Raw genomic sequence first — 23,511 nt, 5'->3', positions numbered from 1 at the left:
GCACTTTGGGAGGCCCAGGCAGGTGGATCACCTGAAGACAGGAGCTTGAGACTAGCCTGGCCAACATGGTGAAACCTCGTCTCTACTAAAAATACAAAAATTAGCTGGGCTTAGTGGCGGGCACCTGTAATCCCAGCAACTTGGGAGGCTGAGGCAGGAGAATGGCCTGAACCCGAGAGGCGGAGGTTGCAGTGAGCCAAGATCACGCCACTGCACTCCAGCCTGGGGACAGAGTAAGACTCCGTCTCAACAACAACAACAACAACAACAACAACAGCAACAACAGCTTTCGGGCTGGTGCAGTGACTCATGCCTATAATCCCAGCACTTTGGGAGGGTGAGTCAGGTGGATCACCTGAGGTCAGGAGTTTGAGACCATCCTGGCCAACATGGTGAAACCTCATCTCTACTAAAAATACAAAAATTAGCTGGGTGTGGTGGTGCACGCCTGTAGCCCCAGCTACTTGGGAGGCTGAGGCAGGAGAATTGCTTGAACCCAGGAGGTGGAGGTTGTAGTGAGCCGAGATCACGCCACTGCACTCCAGCCTGGGCGACGCAGTGAGACTCTGTCTCTCAAAAAACAAAACAAAACAAAACAAAACAAAACAAGAAACAAATCCTGCGACTTCCCAATCTCATCTCCTCCAGCCCCTGGCAGCCACCACTCTTATTTTCTGTCTCTATGAATTTGACTCCTCCAAGTGCCTCATGTAAGTGAAATTATACAGCATTTGTCATTGTGTAACTGGTTTAATATGTTTGAGATGGTGAGAGCTTAAGGTCTACAGGACTAAGGTGTTTTTTTTTTTTGTCTTTTTTATTTTTTTGACAGAGTTTCACTCTGTCGCCAGGCTGGAATGCAGTAGGGCGATCTCGGCTCACTGCAACCTCTGCCTCCTGAGTTCAAGTGATTCTCCTGCCTCAGCCTCCTGAATAGCTGGGACTACAGGTGAGTGCCACCACAACCGGCTAATTTTTGTATTTTTAGTAGAGACAGGGTTTCACCATGTTGGCCAGGATGGTCTCGATCTCCTGACCTCGTGATCCGTCCACCTCCACCTCCCAAAGTGCTGGGATTACAGGCGTGAGCCACCGCGCCCGGCCATGGACTAAGGTCTTAAAATAGCTCTTCCTGTCTGTGTAATCTCCATTATGGCAGGACTCACATAAGAAGATGACAGTTCATCTGATGCGGAAGAAAACTTACTCCTAGAGTGACTTGGATTGAATTCTTCCCTGTTCCCAGCGGTGTCTGCTTCTGGAGTCTCAGGCACTGTCAGGGGTAGGAGGTGATCAGATATGCTCTCTGAGCAGTGCAAGGGGAAGCAGCATTCCAGTTTGGTGGGGGTGATAAACATGGACAGGTAAGTGCAGGACTGTCTGCAATACTCAATCTAAGAAAGGTAGTTCCGGCAGAGTTCAGGGAAGGTATCTCTGTGCAGAGCCAGACATAGGGATGAGATTCTGAGAATTTGGAAATCAATCAGGCCACCAGCCCCTCCTCCCTCAGACCCAGGAGTCCAGGCCCCTGTCCCTCCTCCCTGGGACCTAGAAGTCCATGCCCCCGGCCCCTCCTCTCTTGGACCCAGGAGTCCAGGCCCCTAGCCCCTCCTCCCTCAGACCCAGGAGTCCAGGCCCCCAGCTGCCTTCTCCCGCAGGACCCCAGGAGCTTGGGTACCCGCAGGCTACTAGATCCTTGTTTCTGTGCATGGAAATTCTCAAATTATCCCCAAAAGTCTATGAAGAAGGTAAACACACATTTCCAGTTGAAGGAATAGGCTGATATATTTGAAAGACACACAGAGGGTCACAGTCTGGAATTGACAGTGGTGGGATTCGAACCTGTTTCACGCCAGAGCTGTGTCGCGCCTTACATGGCGCGGCAAGTATGACGTCATGCGAACAAACCATAGGCCCCGCCCACTGACGTAGCCACGCCCATAGACTCCTGAAACCACTTCTCCCAGCTGTGACAGCGCTCAGGACCGTGCTCATAGGTCCCGCCCCTGGGATCCCCGCCCCCTCCGCCCGCGCCCCGCCCCTCGCAGCCCAGTTCCGGAACCCGCGGGCCCCGCCGCGCCTGCGCCTCCGCACGTGGGTGGCTGCGCCGCGCGCTCTTCCTCCGAGGGGCCGGGGCGGCTGGTGTGCAGCCAGCTCCGCTTCGACCCCCGACCCGTGTGCCCGGCCCGGCATGAGCCGCTACCTGCTGCCGCTGTCGGCGCTGGGCACACTAGCAGGCGCCGCCGTGCTGCTCAGGTGAGTACCTTCTAGCCCCGCGTGCACGGTCAAGGCAGGCCTCCCGCGCAGGGGCAGGGAAGGCGGCGGAGACCCCCGCCCCTCGCACCCGGGTCCGGCCCCCGCAGCTCCCGACCGGCAGTGTCCGCCCCAAGTGGGGCAAACCTGCGCTCTGGCCGGCCAGGTCACCGGCCCAAGGTCACTCGGAGGGAAGGGCGAACCTGGGCCCTTGTAAATGTTGCTTTCCTTCCAGACTTTTAAACTCTTTATTTTATTGTATTATTTATTTGTTCGTTTATTTTTAAAGGCAGAATCTGGCTCTGTTGCCCAGCCTGGAGTGCAGTGGCGCGCTCGTGGCTCACCTCCTGGGCTCGAGTGATCCTCCCACCTGAGAGTCCCCAGGAGCTGAGACTACAGGTGCGCCACCACGCCCGGCTAATTTTTGTTTTTTTTTTTAGAGACGGGGTTTTGCCATGTTGGCCAGGCTTGTCTCAAACACCTGCGCCTCAGGTGAGCCGCCCGCCTCGGCCTCCCAAAGTGCAGGGATTACAGACGTGAGCCACCTCGCCCGGCCTTCTTAATTTAAACTTACTTAAAAAAAACTAATTTTTTTTACTTAAAAAATTAGTGGCTGGTGGACACTATTGCATGGTGCCCTTCTGTCCTGTGGGTGCAGTGCTGTGTTACCTGCTCAGCCTCCTGTTGCTGGATGGCTTGTTTCCAGCATTAGCCTGCCTCTGTGGGACATGGGTGTGGTGGGCAGAGTCATGGCTCCACTGAGGGGTCCACGTCCTAATCCTCGGAACCTGTGACTACATTACCTCAGGTGTCAGAGGTTCTTGCTGATGTGTTAAGTGAAGGATCTTTTTTTTTTGAGACGGAGTTTTGCTCTTGTTGCCCAGGCTGGAGCGCGGTAGCCCGACCTTGGCTCACCACAGACTCCGCCTCCCGGGTTCAAGCAATTCTCCGCCCTCAACCTCCCAAGTAGCTGGGATTACAGGCATATGCCACCACGCCTGGCTAATTTCTTTTTTTTTTTTTTTTTGAGATGGAGTCTTGCTCTGTCCCCCAGGCTGGAGTGCAGTGGGGGCAATCTCGGCTCACTGCAAGCTCCACCTCTCGGGTTCATGCCATTCTCCTGCCTCAGCCTCCTGAGTGGCTGGGACTACAGGCGCCCGCCACCACGCCCAGCTAATTTTTTGTATTTTTAGTAGAGACAGGGTTTCACCGTGTTAGCTAGGATGGTCTGGATCTCCTGACCTCGTGATCAGCCCACCTTGGCCTCCCAAAGTGCTGGGACTACAGGTATAGGTATGAGCCACCGTGCCCAGCGCCTGGCTAATTTTGTATTTTGCATGAGATTTCTCCATGTTGGTCAGGCTGTTGGTCTTGAACTCCTGACTACAGGTGATCTGCCCATCTCGGCCTCCCAAAGTGCTGGGGTTACAGGCATGAGCCACCATGGTCAGCCAAGTGAAGTATCTTATGATTATCATGTAGTCTTTTTTTTTTTTTTTTTTTTTGAGACAGGGTCTCTCTGTCTCCCAGGCTGCAGTGCAGTCACGCTGTCACAGCTCACTGCAGCCTCAGCCTCCCTGGGCTCACGTGATCCTCCCACCTCAGCTTCCTGAGTAGCTGAGTCTATAGGCGCGCACCACCAAACCCTGCTAATTTTTGTATTTTTAGTAGAGATGGGATGTCAGCATGTTGGCCATGGCTGGTCTTGAACTCCTTACCTCAAGTGATCCTCCTGCCTTCGCCTCCCAAGGTGCTGGGATTACATGTGTGAGGCAGTGTGCCGGGCCTGCCTTGTAGTCTTATAGGGTCCTTATAAGAGGGAGCAGGAGGCTCAGTCAGAGGGGAGATGGAAGATAGGAGAGGTTGTCAGGTGTGGTGGCTCACACCTGTAATCACAGCACTTTGGGAGGCCAAGGCAGGCGGATTACAAGGTCAGGAGTTCGAGACCAGCCTGACCAACGTGGTAAAAGTCAGCCTCTACTAAAAATACAAAATAAATTAGCTGGGCGTGGTGGCACTTGCCTGTAATCCCAGCCACTCAGGAGGCTGAGGCAGGAGAATCGCTTGAACCTGGTAGGCGGAGGTTATAGTGAGCTGAGATCATACCACTGCACTCCAGCCTGGGCGACAGAGTGAGACTCTGCCTCAAAAAAATATAAATAAAGGCCAGGTGCGGTGGCTCACGCCTGTAATCCCAGCACTTTGGGAGGCTGAGGCGGGCGGATCACAAGGTCAGGAGTTCGAGACCAGCCTGGCCAATATGGTGAAACCCCGTCTCTACTAAAAATACAAAAATTAGCCGGGGGTGGTGGTGGACGCCTGTAGTCCCAGCTACTCAGGAGGCTGAGGCAGGAGAATCGCTTGAACCCGGGAGGCAGAGGTTGTAGTGAGTCGAGATCAGGCCACTGCATTCCAGCCTGGGAGACAGAGTGAGACTTTGTCTCAAAAAAAAAAAAAAATAGGCCGGGCTCGGTGGCTCAAGCCTGTAATCCCAGCACTTTGGGAGGCCGAGACGGGCGGATCACGAGGTCGGGAGATCAAGACCATCCTGGCTAACACGGTGAAACCCCGTCTCCACTAAAAAAAATACAAAAAACTAGCCGGGCGAGGTGGTGGGCGCCTGTAGTCCCAGCTACTCGGGAGGCTGAGGCAGGAGAATGGCGGGAACCCGGGAGGCGGAGCTTGCAGTGAGCTGAGATCCGGCCACTGCACTCCAGCCTGGGCGACAGAGCGAGACTCCGTCTCAAAAAAAAAAAAATAAAAAAAAAAAAAATAAATAAATAAATAAAATAAAAATAAAAATAAAAAAATAAAAATAAATAAAGGAGAGGTTCCAGTGATTATGTGGTTTGAAAATGGAGGCGGGGCCAGGAGTGGAGGAATGTGGTGATCTGTAGGAGCTGGAAATGGATTCTCCCCTAGAGCCTCCAGAAGGAACCTGACTCTGCCAATACCTTGATTTATTCCAGTGAGACATATTTTGGACTCGACCTAAAGAACTGTAGGAGGGGGCCGGGCGCGGTGGCTCAAGCCTGTAATCCCAGCACTTTGGGAGGCCGAGACGGGCGGATCACAAGGTCAGGAGATCGAGACCATCCTGGCTAACACGGCGAAACCCCGTCTCTACTAAAAACACACAAAAAAATTAGCCGGGCGAGGTGGCGGCGCCTGTGGTCCCAGCTACTCGGGAGGCTGAGGCAGGAGAATGGCGGGAACCCGGGAGGCAGAGCTTGCAGTGAGCTGAGATCTGGCCACTGCACTCCAGCCTGGGCGACAGAGCGAGACTCCGTCTCAAAAAAAAAAAAAAAGAACTGTAGGAGGATGTACTTACGTGGTTTTAAGCCACTAAGTTTGTGAGTTTGTGGTAATGTGTACAGTAGCCACGGAAATCTCATTCAGTGGGCATTTTAAATTTAAATTAAAATTTTTCTGAGACGGCGTCTTACCCTGTTGCCCAGGCTGGCGCCATTTTGACTCACTGCAACCCCCGCCTTCCAGGTTCAAGCAGTTCTCGTGCCTCAGTCCCCCTAGTAGCTGGATTACAGGTGTGCGCCACCACGCCTGGCTAATTTTTGTATTTTTAGTAGAGATGGGGGTCTCCCCATGTTTACCAGGCTGGACTGGAACTCCTGACCTCAAGTGACCTGCCCCCCGCCCCCGACTTTGGCCTCCCAAAGTGCTAGGATTACAGGTGTGAGCCACCTCGCCCAGCTGGGAATCTCATGCAGTGGGCATTTATAAAATAACGACTGTTGCCAGGTGCGGTGGCTCACACCTGTAATCCCAGCACTTTGGGAGGCTGAGGCGGGTGGATCACGAGGTCAGGAGATCGAGACCATCCTGGCTAACACGGTGAAACCCTGTCTCTACTAAAAATACAAAAAATTAGCCGGGCGCGGTGGCGACGCCTGTAGTCCCAGCTGCTCGGGAGGCTGAGGCAGGAGAATGGCGTGAACCCGGGAGGCGGAGCTTGCAGTGAGCTGAGATCGAGCCACTGTACTCCAGCCTGGGTAACAGCGAGACTCCGTCTCAAAAAAAAAAAAAAAAAAGGCTGTCACTTGCGGAAGGCGTTCCACACACCAGACACTGGGTGGAGTCATTTATGGAGAACAGGACAGAGATCCTGTGGTGTGATGTGATGATGTCTGTGTTTCAGTTGGGGGACGTGAGTGAGCTCAGACGGCTTTGCCTGAGATCACTCAGTCAGGGGCACGTGGAGTGAGAGTTGGCAGACAGGACTGACCATGCCGCTTCTCACCGTCAGGGACTATGTCACTGGTGGGGCTTGTCCCAGCAAGGCCACCATCCCTGGGAAGACGGTCATCGTGACGGGCGCCAACACAGGCATCGGGAAGCAGACCGCCTTGGAATTGGCCAAGAGAGGTAAAATCTCCCCTGCTTTGGCTCTCAGAGAGAGATTTGCACATCCATGCTCACTGCAGCGTTATTCACAGCCTGAAGGTGGAAGCAAGCCAGGCACCCATCCACAGATGAACAGAGAAACAGAGTGTGGCCTCTGTAGACAGTGGTATATGATTCAGCCTTAAGAACGAAGGGCGGCCGGGCGCGGTGGCTCAAGCCTGTAATCCCAGCACTTTGGGAGGCCGAGACGGGCGGATCACGAGGTCAGGAGATCGAGACCATCCTGGCTAACACGGTGAAACCCCGTCTCTACTAAAAAATACAAAAAACTAGCCGGGCGCGGTGGCGGGCGCCTGCAGTCCCAGCTACTCGGGAGGCTGAGACAGGAGAATGGCGTGAACCCGGGAGGCGGAGCTTGCAGTGAGCTGAGATCCGGCCACTGCACTCCAGCCTGGGTAACACAGCGAGACTCCGTCTCAAAAAAAAAAAAAAAAAAAAGAAAGGCATTCTGGCTGGGCATGGTGGCTCACACCTCTAATCTCAGCACTTTGGGAGGCTAAGGCGAATGGATCACCAGGTCAGGAGTTCGAGACCAGCCTAACCAACATGGTGAAACCCCATCTCTACTAAAAATACAAAAATTAGCCAGGCATAGTAGTGGGTGCCTGTAATCCCAAGCTACCCGAGAGGCTGAGGCAGGAGAATCGCTTGAACCCGGGAGGCAGAGGTTGCAGTGAGCCGAGATCGCACCACTGCACTCCAGCCTGGCGACAGAGCGAGACTCCATCTTCAAAACAAAGCAAAACAAAAAGTAAGGTCACTGAAACAGATGAACCTGGAGGACATTCTACGAAGTGAAATCAGTCAGTCGACAGAAGAGCAAATACTGTATGATTCCACTTATAGGAGCTACCTAGAGTTCAGTTCATAGAGAAGTTTGAATAATGGCTTGCCAGGGGTTGGGAGGGGAGGGGAGAATGGGGAGTTAATTGTTTAATGGGCACAGAAGTTTAGTTTGGGAAGACGACACAGTTTGAGAAATAGGTGGTTGTGATGGTTGCACAATATTAGAAATTATTATTACTGGTTTTTTTTTTGAGAGGGAGTTTTGCTCTTGTCGCCCAGGCTGGAGTGCAGCTCACTGCAACCTCCACCTCCTGCAACGCTCAGCTCACTGCAACCTCCACCTCCTGCAACGCTCAGCTCACTGCAACCTCCACCTCCTGCAACGCTCAGCTCACTGCAACGCTCAGCTCACTGCAACCTCCACCTCCTGGGTTCAAGTGATCCTCCTGCCTCAGCCTCCTGAGTGGCTGGGACTACAGGCATGTGGCACCACAACCAGCTAATTTTGTATTTTTAGTAGAGATGGGGTTTCTCCATGTTGGCCCTCATCTTGAACTCCTGACCTCAAGTGATCCACCTGCCTCGGCCTCCCAAAATGCTGGGATTACAGGTGTGAGCCACCATGAATGTTTTTAATACCAATGAACTGCACGCTTAAAAATGGTTAAGAGGGCTGGTCTCGGTTCACATCTATAATTCCAGCACTTTTGGAGGCTAAGGCAGAGATCACTTGAGGCCAGGGTTTCCAGACCAGCCTGGACACCGTAGCAAGACCCACATCTATACCAAAATTAGCCAGGCATGCTGGCACAGGTGGTGCCTGTAGTCCCAGGTCACTTGAGCCCAGGACTTCAAGGCTGAGGTGAGCTATGATGGTGCCAGCACCCAGCCAGGGCAGCAGAGTGAGACTCTGACTTAAAAAAAAAAAAAAAAAAAGAAAGAAAGAAAAGGGGGTTAAGATGGTAAATTTTAAGTGATTTGTATTTTACCACAACAAAAAAATTGGAGGCCAGGCATTGTGGCTTATTTGTAATTCCAGTACTTTGGGAGGCTGCGGAGTGGATCACCTGAGGTCAGAAGTTCAAGACTAGCTTGGCTAACATGGTGAAACCCTTGTCTCTACTAAAAATACAAAAAAAAAAAAAAAAAAATTAGCTAGGTGTGGTGGCGGGCACCTGTAATCCCAGCTACTCGGGAGGCTGAGGCAGGAGAATCGCTTGAACCTGGGAGGTGGAGGTTGCAGTGAGCTGAGATTGCGCCACTGCACTCCAGCCTCGGTGACAGAGTGAGACTCCAACTACAAAAAAAAAAAAAACAGGAAAGAAAGTCCTAATGCCCTCCGCAAGTGCTGGGATTATAGGTGTGAGCCACCATGCCTGATGAATTCCATGATGTTTAGTATAGTCAGAGTGCAGAGTGATGCAACCATCTTTAAAGTCAATCTTAGAACATTTCTGTTACCCTAGAAAGAAACCTTGCTCACTTTTAACTATCAAGTTGTAATTCCCTCTCCCCCTAGCCCTAGAAAACCAATAATCTATTTTCTTTCTCTGTGGATTTGCCCATTCCGGGCATTTCATAGGTGTGAAATCATACACATAGCATTCATGTAAATGGGACTGGACACTGTGTGGTCTTTCGTGTCTGGTTTCTTTCCCTGAGCACAGTATTTCTGAGGGTCATCCTTGCTGTAGCATGAGCCAGTGCTTCACTCCTTTTCATGGCTAATATTCCATCTTTATGGATGGACCACATTTTGTTAGCCCTTCATTCACGGATGGACATTTGGTTGTTTCTACCTTTTGGCTCTTGTGAAGAATGCTGCAGTGAACACTGGTGCACGTGTTTTTGTGTAGACATATGTTTTCATTTCTCTGGGATCAGTACCTAGGACGGGATTATTATTATTGAGACGGAGTCTCGCTCGTCGCCCAGGCTGGAGTGCAGTGGCGTGATCACGGCTCACTGCAAGCTCCGCCTCCCAGGTTCATGCCATTCTCCTGCCTCAGCCTCCCCAGTAGCTGGGACTACAGGTGCCCGCCACCTCGCCCGGCTAATTTTTTGTATTTTTAGTAGAGACGGGGTTTCACCGTGTTAGCCAGGATGGTCTCGATCTCCTGACCTCGTGATCCGCCCGCCTCGGCCTCCCAAAGTGCTGGGATTACAGGCGTGAGCCACCGCGCCCGGCCAGGCGTGGATTATTAATTTAAATCTTTTTCCATCCTGGGTTTTCAGGAGGCAACATCATCCTGGCCTGCCGAGACATGGAGAAGTGTGAGGCGGCGGCAAAGGACATCCGCGGGGAGACTCTCAATCACCACGTCAACGCCCGGCACCTGGACTTGGCTTCCCTCAAGTCCATCCGAGAGTTTGCAGCGAAGATCATTGAAGGTAGGAGGAGAATGCTGGCCGTGTGGGATGAGGACTGGCAGAGACGGCTCCCAGGGCCAGGCTCTGAGGAGTGAATGGAGCAAGCAAACTTCAGAGCAGAGTTTTGGCAAACCATGGGCTAGGGGCCAAATCCAGCTGCTGCCTTTTTTTGTACAGCCTGCAAGCAATGACTTTATGTATTCATTTATTTATTATTGTTATTTTTTGAGACAGAGTCTCACTCTGTCGGCCAGGCTGGAGTGCAACGGCACAATCTCGGCTCACTGGAACCTCTGCCTCCCAGGTTCAAGCGCACAGCCTCCTGAGTAGCTAGGATTAAGGTGCCCGCCACCACACCCTGCTATTTTTTTTTTTTTTGAGACGGAGTCTCGCTCTGTCACCCAGGCTGGAGTGCAGTGGCGCGATCTCGGCTCACTGCAAGCTCTGCCTCCCGGGTTCACGCCATTCTCCTGCCTCAGCCTCCCGAGTAGCTGGGACTACAGGCGCCCGCCACCTTGCCGGGCTAGTTTTTTGTATTTTCTAGTAGAGACGGGGTTTTACCGTGTTAGCCAGGATGGTCTCTATCTCCTGACCTCGTGATCCGCCCGTCTCGGCCTCCCAAAGTGCTGGGATTACAGGCTTGAGCCACCGTGCCTGGCCAAATTTTTTATTTTAGTAGAGACGGGGTTTCACCACGTTAGCCACGCTGGTCTCGAACTCCTGACCTCAGGTGATCCATCTGCCTCAGCCTCCCAAAGTGCTGGGATTACAGGCGTGAGCCACTACACCCCGCTGACTTTATGTTTTGTTTGTTTGTTTTGAGACAGACGAAGTCTTGCTGTGTTGTCCAGGCTGGAGTGCCATGGTGTCACTGCAACCGCCATCTCCTGGTTTCAAATGATTCTCCTGCCTCAGCCTCCTGAGTAGCTGGGATTACAGGCACCCGCCACCATACCTGGCTAATTTTTTGTGTTTTAGATAGAGACGGTTTCACCATGTTGGTCAGGCTGGTCTCGAACTCCTGACCTAAAGTGATCCTCCTGCCTCTGCCTCTCAAAGTGCTGGGATTACAGGCGTGAGCCACCACGCCCGGCCTGAATAATTAGTTTGTTTGAGACAGGGTCTGTTGGCAGGGCGTGGTGGCTCACGCCTGTAATCCCAGCACTTTGGGAGGCCGAGACCGGCGGATCACGAGGTCAGGAGATCGAGACCATCCTGGCTAACATGGTGAAACCCCGTCTCTACTAAAAAATACAAAAAACTAGCTAGGCGCAGTGGCGGGTGCCTGTAGTCCCGGCTACTTGGGAGGCTGAGGCAGGAGAATGGCGTAAACCCGGGAGGCGGAGCTTGCAGTGAGCTGAGATCTGGCCACTGCACTCCAGCCTGGGCAACAGAGCCAGACTCCGTCTCAAAAAAAAAAAAAAAAAAGAGGGTCTGTCTCTGTCACCCAGGCTGGAGTGCAGTGGCGTAAACACAGCTCCCTGCAGCCTTGACCTCCTGGGCTCAAGTGATCCTCCTGCCTCAGACTCCTGAGTAGCTGGGGCTATGGAAGCACACCACCGCATCTGGCTAATTTTTTCTTTTTTTTTTTTGAGACGGGGTCTTGCTCTGTCACTGAGGCTGGAGTGCAGTGGTGCAGTCATGGCTCATTGCAGTCTCAACCTCCTGGGCTCAAGTGATCCTCCCACTTCCAAGTAGCTGGGAGTATAGGCTTATGCCACCACACAGAGTAATTATTTTATATATATATATATGTATATATATAAAATTCTTTTTTTTGTAGAGCTAGGGTTTCACCCTGTTGCTCAAGCTGGTCTCAAACTCCTGGGCTCAAGTGATCCACCCGCCTTGACCTCCCACAGTGCTGGGATTACAGGCTTGAGCCACCGTGCCTGGCCTTATTAAGTATTTATTGATCAATTGCTTTCCCCACCATGGTTAAATAAATATGTGTTAGTTATGGGACATTTATAAAATACTGCAGTGTAAAGAAGACAGAACTGGCTGGGTGCGGTGGCTCACGCCTATAATCCCAGCACTTTGGGAGGCTGAGGCGGGTGGATCACTTGAGGTCAGGAGTTCGAGACCAGCCTGGCCAACATGGTGAAACCCTGTTTCTACTAAAAATACAAAAATTAGCCGGGCGTGGTGGTACACACCTGTAATCCCAGCTGCTTGGGAGGCTGAGGCAGGAGAATGGCGTGAAGCCGGGAGGCAGAGGTTGCAGTGAGCTGAGATTGTGCCACTGTAGTCCAGCCTGGGTGACAGAGCAAGGCTCCATCTCAAAAAAAAAGACAGAACTAAACACCTTTGATCTGCACCAACCCCAGGAGAATCACTGTTAAAGTTTTGATGGATTTCTTTCCAGTCTTGTTTCTAATTGGTTTGTGTGTGTGAATTTATATATTTTCATGTAAAACTGGGACCATACTCTAGCTTTTCTCTTCTTGTTCATCTTTAAATAGACTCAAGAATACATTAAAATTATTTATTGTTTAGTTGACAGGTACACTTGTATATATTACGTACAACATGATGTACATTGTATACGTTGTAGAATTACTAAATCAAGCTAATTAACATATGCATTACCTCAAATACTTATATTACCTGTTTTTGTGGTGACCACATTTACAATCTCTTCTCTTAGGATTGCTTGAGCTCAGGAGTTAGAGACCAGCGTAGGAGGCATAGTGAGACCTTGTGTGTACCAAAGATTAAAAAAAAAAAAAAAAAAAAAAAGGCCAGGCGCAATGGCTCAAGCCTGTAGTCCCAGCACTTTGGGAGGCCAAGACGAACGGATCATGAGGTCAGGAGATGGAGACCATCCTGGCTAACACGGTGAAACCCCGTCTCTACTTAAAAATACAAAAAACTAGCCAGGCGAGGTGGCAGGCGCCTGTAGTCCCAGCTACCCGGGAGGCTGAGGCAGGAGAATGGCGTAAACCTGGGAAGCGGAGCTTGTAGTGAGCCGAGATCCGGCCACTGCACTCCAGCCTGGGCAGCAGAGCGAGACTCTGTCTCAAAAAAAAAAAAAATTAGCCGGGCATCCTGGCGTGTGCCTATAGCCCCAGCTACTCAGGAGGCTGAGGCAGGAGGATCGCTTGAGCACAGGAGTTCAAGGCTGCAGTGAGCCGTGTTTGTGCCACTGCACACTAAGGTGGACTACAGAGCAAGACCTGGCCTCTTACCAATTTTTTTTTTTTTTTTTGAGATGGAGTCTTGTTCTGTCACCCAGGCTGGAGTGCAGTGACGCTATCTTGGCTCACTGCAACCTCCGCCTCCCGGGTTCAAGCAATTCTCCTGCTTCAGCCTCCCGAGACTATAGGCGTGTGCCACCATGGCTGGCTCATTTTTGTATTTTCAGTAGAGACGGGGTTTCACTATGTTGGCCAGGCTGGTCTTGAACTCCTGACCTTGTGATCCCCCTGCCTCGGCCTCACAAAGTGCTGGGATTACAGGTGTGAGCCACTGTGCCCGGCTACTTTGTTTGTTTTCTAGTCTGGCACTGAAAGGGCCAAAGCTTTCTTGTTCAGAGTCAATGTGCCCCACTCAGCTAACGGGTACTCAGGAAATGAACAAGGAAAGGGGGAGTTGTGGGACCTCATTTATTTAGCAAAGGGGATCTGAGACCTGACCAGGTGCTGGAGGTGTGAGGTGAACCAGAGCTGTCCTTGTGCCACTCATAGCCATAGGGAGGCAGGTGCAGGTGCAGGTTCGCTCATTCATTCATTCATTCATTCATATTGAGCCCCTGCTGTACCCTTGGGGATCAAGAAAGAGCTGGCGCTGTTGTGGGGTAGGTGAGAGGCGCTATGGTGAGATCACAAAGAACAGTGAGAACAGTCTCAGAGGTGGATGAATATTAAGCACCTGCTGTGTACCAGGTACAGCACTGTCGCCTTCATGCATACTGTCCGAGGTAATCCCGCCCGGGGCGCCTCTCATCCTGTCTCTGGCTTGTGGAGACAGGTGTCCGGAGCATTGAGGTCCCTGAGACAGTGCAGGGCCTTGTGGGCAGCAAGGACCCAGGCTGGATGCACCTGGGCAGGTGATGCCTCCTTTCTTTTTTTTTTTTGAGACGGAGTCTCGCTCTGTCGCCCAGGCTGGAGCGCAGTGGCCGGATCTCAGCTCACTGCAAGCTCCGCCTCCCGGGTTCCCGCCATTCTCCTGCCTCAGCCTCCCGAGTAGCTGGGACTACAGGCGCCACCACCTCGCCCGGCTAGTTTTTTGTATTTTTTAGTAGAGACGGGGTTTCACCGTGTTAGCCAGGATGGTCTCGATCTCCTGACCTCGTGATCTGCCCGTCTCGGCCTCCCAAAGTGCTGGGATTACAGGCTTGAGCCACCGCGCCCGGCCTGATGCCTCCTTTCTTAGCCACATGTTTCTCTTCCAGGAAATGGAATAATAATTCCTTCTATTTTCTGATATTCTCTAGAGGATGAAGTAAAGCTGTGTCTGTGACATTTTTAGCAAATCAAGTACCAGCTTCTTGGTGTTTTCCTAAGATCAACAGCCAGGCATGAAGACATCAGTGGATTTAAAAATAGTGAAGATGGTGCATTTTATGTCATGTGTATTCTGCCACATTTGGGCAGGCCAGGTGCAAGGTTCACGCCTGTGATCCTGGCACTTTGGGAGACAGAAGTTTTGGGAAGATCACAGTTTGTGAGTGACACTCTGACAAAGCTGGAAGCCGTGGCTCTTTCCAGCGCCAGACTAGAAAGAACGCAAAGCAAAGAGCCCCAGGAAGTACCCACAGCCTTGTTCATCAGGGAGTTTGAGATCAGCCTGGGCAACAGAGCAAGACCTCATCTCTACAAAAAATACAAAACAATTAGGCAGGTGTGATGGGCGTGGTGGCTCACGCGTGTAATCCCAGCACTTTGGGAAGCCAAGGTGGGTGGATCACAAGGTCAGGAGATTGAGATCATCCTGGCTAACACGGTGAAACCCCGTCTCTACTAAAAATACAAAAAAATTAGCCAGTCGTGGTGGCGGGCGCCTGTAGTTCCAGCTACTCAGGAAGCTGAGGCAGGAGAATGGCCTGAACTAGGGAGGCGGAGCTTGCAGTGAGCTGAGATCGCGCCACTGCACTCCAGCCTGGGTGACAGAGCGAGGCTCCGTCTCAAAAAACAAAACAAAAAAACAAAAAACAATTAGGCAGACATGATGGTGTGCACCTGTAGTCCCACCTACTTGGGAGGCTGAGGTGGGAGGATTGCTTGAGCCTGGGAGGTTGAGGCTGCAGTGAGGTTTTTTTTTTTGAGACGGAGTTTTGCTCTTGTTGCCCAGGCTGGTGCAATGCCAGGATCTCGGCTCACTACAACCTCCGCCTCCTGGGTTCAAGTGATTCTCCTGCCTCAACCTTCCGAGTAACTGGGATTACAGGCATGCGCCACCATACCTGGCTAATTTTGTATTTTTAATAGAGATGGCGTTTCTTCATGTTGGTCAGGCTGGTCTCGAACTCCTGACCTCAGGTGATCCGCCCACCTCGGCCTCCCACAGTGCTGGGATTACAGACGTGAGCCACCGCACCTGGCCTGCAGTGAGCTTTGATTGTACCACTGCACTCAGGGTGAGACCCTGTGTCCAAAAAAAAAAAAAAAAAAAAGGTTGAGGCAGTTCCTAGATAAACAAGACAACAGGCCAGGTACTGTGGCCCATGCCTGTAATCCCAGCACTTTGGGAGGCCGAGGTGGGTGGATTGCTTGAGCTCAGAAATTCGAGATCAGCCTGCGCAACACAGCCAAACCCCATTTCTACCAAAAATTTTAAAAGTGGCTGTTCGTGATGTCGGGTGCCTGTGGTTTCAGCTGTGCGGAAGGCTGAGGTGGGAGGATCGTTTGAGCCCTGGCAGTGGAGGTTGCAGTGAGCGGAGATCGCGCCACTGCACTCCAGCCTGGGCCACTGAGTGAGATTCCCTCTCATAAAAAGAAAAAAAAAACAGGCTGGGTGCAGTGGCTCACACCTGTAATCCCAGCACTTTGGGAGGCAGAGGTGGGTGGATCACGAGGTTCAGAATTCGAGACCAGCCTGACTGAGATGGTGAAACCCGGTCTCTACTAAAAATGCAAAAATTAGCCAGGCACAGTGGCAGGCACCTGTAATCCCAGTACTCGGGAGGCTGAGGCAGGAGAACCACTTGAACCCAGGCTGTAGAGGTTGCAGTGAGCCAAGATCACACCACGGCACTCCAGCCTGGGCGACAGAGTGAGACTCCGTCTCAAACAAACCCCCAAAAAACAAAAAAAGAAAACCACTTTGGGAGCATTATGAATTCCATCGTGTCCGCCACCCTCAAAGATAGGTTGGGGTCCTGACCCCCCCGTCCCTCAGCATGTGACTTCATTTAGAGGTGGGTGTTGACAGAGGTCCTCAAGTTAAAATGAGGTCATTAGGGTGGGCCCTAATCCAGTGACTGGTGTCCTTATTAAAAGGGGAAATTTCCACCCAGAAACAGACGTGCCAGCCGGGCACGGTGGCGTGTGCCTGTGGCCCCAACTACTTGGGAGGCTGAGGCAAGAAGATTGCTTGAGCCTGGGAGGTTGAGGCTGCAGTGAGCAGTGATTACGCCACTGTACTCCAGCCTGGGTGTCAGAGAAAGACCCTGTCTCAAATATAAAAAATAGACCGAGTGGACCGAGTGCGGTGGCTCACGCCTGCAATCCCAGCACTTTGGGAGGCCGAGGCAGGTGGATAACAAGGTCGGGAGTTTGAGACTAGCCTGGCCAACATGGTGAAACCCCGTCTCTACTAAAGATACAAAAAATTAGCCGGGCATGGTGGCGGATGCCTGTAGTCCCAGCTACTCGGGAGGCTGAGGCAGGAGAATTGTTTGAACCTGGGAGGTGAAAGTTGCGGTGAGCTGAGATCGCGCCATTGCACTCCAGCCTGGGCGAAAAGAATGAAACTCCACCCCCAAAAAAAAAAAAAAAAAATAGGCCGTGGTGAAATCACAGCACTTTGGGAGGGCAAAGCAGGAGGATTGCTTGAGGCCAAAAGTTTGAGACCAGCCTGAGCAACATAGTGAGACCATGTCTGAAAAAAAGTATATATATGCATATAAAATTTAAAAAGAAAAAAAAAAAGAGAGAGACAGCTCCAAAGGGAAGAGGAAGGGAGAAGGGAGAGAGGAGACGGTCACCTGTGAGCCAAGGAGAGAGGCCAGAGCAGATTCTCCCTGAGGGCCCTCAGAGGGAACCAGCCCTGCCCACACCTTGATCTGGGACATCGAGCCTCTAGGACTGTGATTGATTGATTGATTGATTGATTGATTGATTGATTGAGATGGAGTCTCGCTCTTGTTGCCCAGGCTGGAGTGTAATGGTGCGATCTCTTCTCACTGCAGCCCCTGCCTCCCGGTTTCAAGCGATTCTCTTGCCTCAGCCTCCTGAGTAGCTGGCATTACAGGTGCCCGCCACCACGCCTGGCTAATTTTGTATTTTTAGTAGAGACGCCGTTTCTTCATGTGGGTCAGGCTAGTCTCAAACTCCTGACCTCAGGTGATCCGCTTACCTCGGTCTCCCAAAGTGCTGGGATTACAGACGTGAGCCACTGCGCCCGGCCAGGTCTGTGAGGTTTTAAACCACCTGTCTGTGGCACTTTGTTATGGAACCTGAGCCGAGCGATATAGGGAGGAAGGCCCTGTGGTTCAGCGCATTTTACAGCTGAGGAAACTGAGGCTGCAGTCTCCATCTGTGTGCCCTTTGGTTGTCTGTGTGAGTGAGGTGGCAGGCTTCGGAATGAAACCGCACCTGCAAACCTGCGGTGCCAGTGCTCGCACCGGTAACCCTGTTTGGCCTCAGGGCTCCTGCAGGAAAGAGTCCCAAGGCTTAGAAGGAGAGGGTGTGAGTGTCCTGGGCCTGCTGTAACGAGGTACCTCAAACCCAGTGGCTTTACACCCTCAGACATGCATTCCCTCACGGGTCCGGAAACCGGCAGCCTGAATCACGGTGTCCCTGTGGCTGTGATCCTGTGAGACGGGCGGTAATCCTCCCAGCCTCTTTCACTTCCAGCGGGGGCGCCCACACTCATCTTGGAGCTGCGCCTCTCCGGTCTCCGCTTCCGTCCACATGTGGCCTTCTCCCCGTGTGTCTCTGTCTCTGTTTTCCCTTCCTATAAGGACACCAGTCAGTGGATTGGGCTCACCCTAATGACCTCTTCCTGACGTGGCCACTTCAGCAAGGACCCTGTTTCCGGCACAGGCCATGTTCACGGGTTCTGGGAGTACAGGAACGTTTCTACTGCTGCCTCAGGCTGGGGTCTGTCCTCTCCCTGATGTCTCCTTCCCCACCCCTCCCTTCCAGAGGAGGAGCGAGTGGACATTCTAATCAACAACGCGGGCGTGATGCGGTGCCCCCACTGGACCACCGAGGACGGCTTCGAGATGCAGTTTGGCGTTAACCACCTGGGTGAGGCCTGGGCAGGGGGCTGCCCCGGGGGCTCAAGCGATCCTCCCCCGTCGTCCTCCCAAAGTGCTGGGATTTTAGGCGTGAGCCAAAAGTGACCTTTTTGTCATCCTTAATCCAGGTCACTTTCTCTTGACGAACTTGCTGCTGGACAAGCTGAAAGCCTCAGCCCCTTCGCGGATCATCAACCTTTCGTCCTTGGCCCATGTTGCTGGGCACATAGACTTTGATGACTTGAACTGGCAGACGAGGAAGTATGACACCAAAGCCGCCTACTGCCAGAGCAAGCTGGCCATCGTCCTCTTCACCAAGGAGCTGAGCCGGCGGCTGCAAGGTATGGGGCGCTAGGCTCAGCCTCCCTCTTGCTTTACTCTGAGCCTAGAGCAGCCCTTCCATGATCCTAGGCTGATGGGAGGCCAAGCTGTGGCTCCACAACAGAATCCGCAAAAGTAGAGCACACGGACCACCCTGCCCCCTTCTGGTGCCTGAAGCAGACATCACTAATCGATTGTTCTTCTGCTGATTGTCTGTTCATCCCAGGTGGTCTAGTCTGCCTGGATCAGGTGTCCTTCCCTGCTGCTGCTGGGCAGGCAGCTCAGCCTTTTGGCTCCAGCCAGTGAGTCTCAACCAGGGGCAGTTCTGGCCCACAGTTGTCAATGCCTGGAAACACAGTGATCACATCTGGGTGGGGAGAGATTGCTCTGGGCATCTGGAGTGTAAAGGCCCGGATGCTGCTCCAGGTCCTCCAGCACACAGGACGGCCCCTCACTCCTCCCGATCCACAGCGTCCATAGTGCTGAGGTTGAGGAATCTGTGCTGGGCCTTTGCTTCTGAAAGACCGTCTGTGGACCAGCGGTGCCAGCCCCAGTGGGAGCTGGTCAGAGTTACAGTATCTCAGATCCCACCGTCACCCACCGATTTGGATTCCTGGGGTGAGCTCAGCGTTCTGGGTTTATCAAGTGCTCCAGGACAGCTCGGCTCCCAGCAGCCATGTGGCAGAGCCGCCTGCAAGATAAGACCACTTCACTAAGATTTCAGAGCAAGAGGGACGACGGGGTTTGAGTGTAGGAAGCAGCCTGGCGCCCGGAAACCCCACAGCTGGGTGTGGGCTGCCACAGCCTTCCAGGTGAGGCTGGACCTCTCTCTCAGTCTTCTCTTTCTTCCCCAGGCTCTGGTGTGACTGTCAACGCCCTGCACCCCGGCGTGGCCAGGACAGAGCTGGGCAGACACACGGGCATCCATGGCTCCACCTTCTCCAGCACCACGCTCGGTGAGTCCCTCCCAGCCTGGGGTCTGCACGCTGAGCCCTCCACCCCTGCTTTCTCAGCCCGGGGCCCCGGACCCTCCCTCAGAGACGGTCCCTGGGGCCGCATGTCTGCTCCTCGCCTGTGTCTTCTGAGGCACAGGACGGGTCCCTTTCCTCTGTCGACCTGGCCTGCCAGCCTCTAACAGCCTCAGGAAGCAGGCAGAGCCCCACTGGCCGATGAGAAAACCGTGTCTCAGAGGAAGAGGCTGTGGAGCTGACTCCTGGAGTCAGGCTGTGCTCAGGGTAACTCCAGCTTCACCCCAAACCAGCCGCGCCTCCTGGGGAAGTGCTGTTACCCCTCTGAGCCTGTTTCTTCATCTGCAGAGTGGAGGCCATAACAGGACTCGCCTCACAGGCACTGGGAGGGTTAGACAAGACCTTCCTTAAAAGGGCCAGCACGGTGCCCTGCCCAGAGAACAGGCGGAATGAACAGTTGGAGCTTTATTTATTTATATATTTTTGAGATGAAGTCTTGCTCTGTCACCCAGGCTTGACTACAATGGCACGATGTTGACTCACTGCAACTTCCACCTCCTAGGTTCAAGCGATTCTCCTGTCTCCAAGTAGCTGGGGTTACAGGTGCACACCACCACGCCCAGCTAATTTTGGTATTTTTAGTAGAGGTGGGGTTTCACCATATTGGTCAGGCTGGTCTCAAACTCCTGACCTCAGGTGATCCACCTGCCTCAGCCTCCCAAAGTGCTGAGATTACAGGCCTGAGCCACCACCCCCAGCCAGTTGAAGCTTTATAACTAGTGTTTATAATCCTGAAAAACATGGAGTGGGTGAGTGGTTGGCATCAAGAATCTTAACTTGGCCAGGCTAATAGCCATGCCTGTAATCCCAGCACTGTGGGAGGCTGTGGCAGGCGGATTACCTCAGGTCAGGAGTTCGAGACCAGCCTGGCCACCATGGTGAAACCCCATCTCTATTAAAAATACAAAAATTAAGGCTGGGCGTGATGGCTCACATCTGTAATCTCAGCACTTTGGGAGGCCGAGGCGGGCAGATCACCTGAGGTCGGGAGTTTGAGACCAGCCTGACCAACATGGAGAAACCCCGTCTCTACTAAAAATACAAAATTAGCTGGGTGTGGTGGTGCATGCCTGTAATCCCAGCTACTCGGGAGGCTGAGGCGGGAGAATTGCTTGAACCCGGGAGGTGGAGGTTGTGGTGAGCCGAGATCGTGCCATTGCACTCCAGCCTGGGTAACAAGAGCAAAACTCTGTCTCAAATAAAAAAAAAAAGGCCGGGCGCAGTGGCTCAAGCCTGTAATCCCAGCACTTTGGGAGGCCGAGACGGGCGGATCACGAGGTCAGGAGATCGAGACCATCCTGGCTGACACGGTGAAACCCCGTCTCTACTAAAAAATACAAAAAAACTAGCCGGGCGAGGTGGCGGGCGCCTGTAGTCCCAGCTACTCCGGAGGCTGAGGCAGGAGAATGGCATGAACCCGGGAGGCGGAGCTTGCAGTGAGCCAAGATCACGCCACTGCACTCCAGCCTGGGCGGCAGAGCGAGACTCTGTCTCAAAAAAAAAAAAAAAAAAAAAGCCAGGCGTGGTGGCGGGTGCCTGAAGTCCAAGTTACTTGGGAGGCTGAGGCAGGAGAATTGCTTGAACCTGGGAGGCAGAGATTACAGTGAACTAAGATCGCGCCACTCTACTCCAGCCTGGGTGACAGTGAGACACCAGGTCTCCAAAAATAAATTATATATAAATTTTTTTTTTTGAGATGGAGTTTTGCTCTTGTCACCCAGGCTGTAGTGCAGTGGTGCGACTTGGCTCACTGCAACCTCCGCCTCCTGGGTTCAAGGGATTCTCCTGCCTCAGCCTCCCAAACAGCTGGGCTTACAGGCACCCACCACCACGCCCAGCTAATTTTTGTATTTTTAGTAGAAATGGTTTCATCATGTTGACCAGGCTGGTCTGGAAGTCCTGACCCCGGGCGATCCGCCTGCCTCGGCCTCCCAATGTGCTGTGATTACAGGCCTGAGCCACCTCGCCTGGCCAAAAAAAAAAAAATTATTAACCTGAGGCTGGTGCTAGGTGCATTTAATAACTATAAGTTATTTAAGGAGAAATGGGGTAGGGTGAGGACTGGGGCTAAGAGGAGGAGAGCTTCCATTTTCCTGGACAAAGCCAGGAGGGCTCCTTGGGGGAGGCAGCTTCTGGTCTGATCCCTGGTCTGGAGGGATTAGCCTGGGCAGTGCCAGGGAAGGGAACTGCAGATGGAGGGAGCCAAGGGGAAGGGGCTGGAGGAGGGCTCTGTGGGACTCCAGGGGCCCGGAGCTCCCTGACGGGGGAGTGGGGCTTCCTCGCTTCTCTGAGCGTGTGTGGACCGAGTGCCCTGTGGGCTGATTCTGAGTGTGTGTGGACTGAGTGCCCTGTGCGCTGATTGCAGGGCCCATCTTCTGGCTGTTGGTCAAGGGCCCCGAGCTGGCCGCCCAACCCAGCACATACCTGGCCGTGGCAGAGGAACTGGCAGATGTTTCCGGAAAGTACTTCGATGGACTCAAACAGAAGGCCCCGGCCCCCGAGGCTGAGGATGAGGAGGTGGCCCGGAGGCTTTGGGCTGAAAGCGCCCGCCTGGTGGGCTTAGAGGCTCCCTCGGTGAGGGAGCAGCCCCTTCCCAGATAACTTCTGGAGCAGATTTGAAAGCCAGGATGGAGCCGCAAGACCGAGGGCCACTGTCTGCCATTCCCGCAGCTTCCTGGCACCACCTGAGCCGGGAGACCCAGGACTGCCAGCCCCCATGCCCGCAGCTTCCTCTAGGGGGCGATGCTGGCACCACCTGAGCCAGGAGACTGAGAACTGCCGGCCCCCATGCCCGCAGCTTCCTGGCACCACCTGAGCCAGGAGACCCAGGACTGCCGGCCCCCATGCCCGCAGCTTCCTCTAGGGGGCGGTGTTGGCACCACCTGAGCTGGGAGACTGAGAACCGCTGGCCCCCATGCCCGCAGCATCCTCTAGGGGGCGGTGCTGGCCGTAGTGGACTGGCCTGCGGGTGACCACTGGGCTCCGGCTGATCCCATGTGCTCTGCTGCCAGCACGGGAGCGGGGCCATCTGATGCTTCCCCTGGGAATCTAAACTGGCAATGGCCGAGGAGGCACAGGCTCCATGTACTTGTGGGCCATGTCAGGAGAGCCAGCGGTGCCTGTGGGGGAGGGCTCCAAGGTGCTCCGCAAAGAGCATGGGCAAGCTGTCTGACACTCGGGTTCTTGGGTACCCGTGGGACCTTGTGCATACAAGGGTCTTCTCTGAGCCTTGGTTTCTTCAACGGTTTCTTCAGAATAACCGCTGTCTCCCATGACAGTGTGGTGCGGCGAGCTGTTGTCTGTTCACTGTGGCTGTGCACAGCCCTTGCCAGGGGCGTTTGCTGAGGGCTTCCTGTGCCAGAGCCAGGCCAGAAAGCAGGTGCAGGTGTCATCCCGAGTTCAGGCTCTGCACGGCATGGAGTGGGAACCCCACCAGCTGCTGCTACAGGACCTGGGATTGCCTGGGGCTCCCACCTTCCTATCAATTCTCGTGGTAGTCAAAACTGCAGACTCTCAAACTTGCTCACTAAAAAAAAAAAAAGAAAATGTACTTGAGTCGTAGGTTTTACTTTTTCCTCTGTGCATGGGTGAATGCCCATGAGCTGAACAAAGGCAACTCCTGGATTTCTTCCTTTTAGTTTATCACCAGGGCAACAGGCCATGCAGAAGTTCAGACGTTTTAGAGATGAAAGCTCCCTTCACCCCTTTCACAGGCCATAACTGTTTCAGTCTGGGCATCTTACAAGACGGCTTGTTAGAAACTGGGTAGAGATCAGGGTGAGAGGAAGGGGCTCTCAGCTTAGGTGCAGAACCGAAGGAGACACTGAAAAGCTCAGTAATCGAGATATAAAACATGTTTTCATATTTGAGATACTGGGGAGGCCAGGGATGCTGCTCAATATCCTACAGTACGCAGAACAGCCA

The 23,511-nt window shown here is 53.1% G+C and overlaps 1 protein-coding gene across 1 annotated transcript; it reads left to right on the top strand.

The window, feature by feature from the left end:
* The first annotated feature begins 2,057 nt into the window (after nucleotides 1-2,057).
* On the top strand, nucleotides 2,058-23,137 carry RDH13 (retinol dehydrogenase 13). The gene is made up of 7 exons (XM_025369123.1): nucleotides 2,058-2,256; nucleotides 6,518-6,636; nucleotides 9,697-9,852; nucleotides 18,144-18,248; nucleotides 18,367-18,579; nucleotides 19,414-19,515; nucleotides 21,953-23,137. Exons 1-7 carry the CDS (start codon nucleotides 2,192-2,194, stop codon nucleotides 22,186-22,188), a joined length of 996 nt encoding a protein of 331 aa, XP_025224908.1. The 5' UTR covers nucleotides 2,058-2,191; the 3' UTR covers nucleotides 22,189-23,137.
* Nucleotides 23,138-23,511: the final 374 nt, after the last annotated feature.

The sequence above is a fragment of the Theropithecus gelada genome, chromosome 19 (genome assembly GCF_003255815.1).
Source record: "Theropithecus gelada isolate Dixy chromosome 19, Tgel_1.0, whole genome shotgun sequence".
In the NCBI taxonomy this organism is placed as follows: Eukaryota; Metazoa; Chordata; class Mammalia; order Primates; family Cercopithecidae; genus Theropithecus; species Theropithecus gelada.
This window is presented reverse-complemented; position numbering and strand designations above follow the sequence as displayed.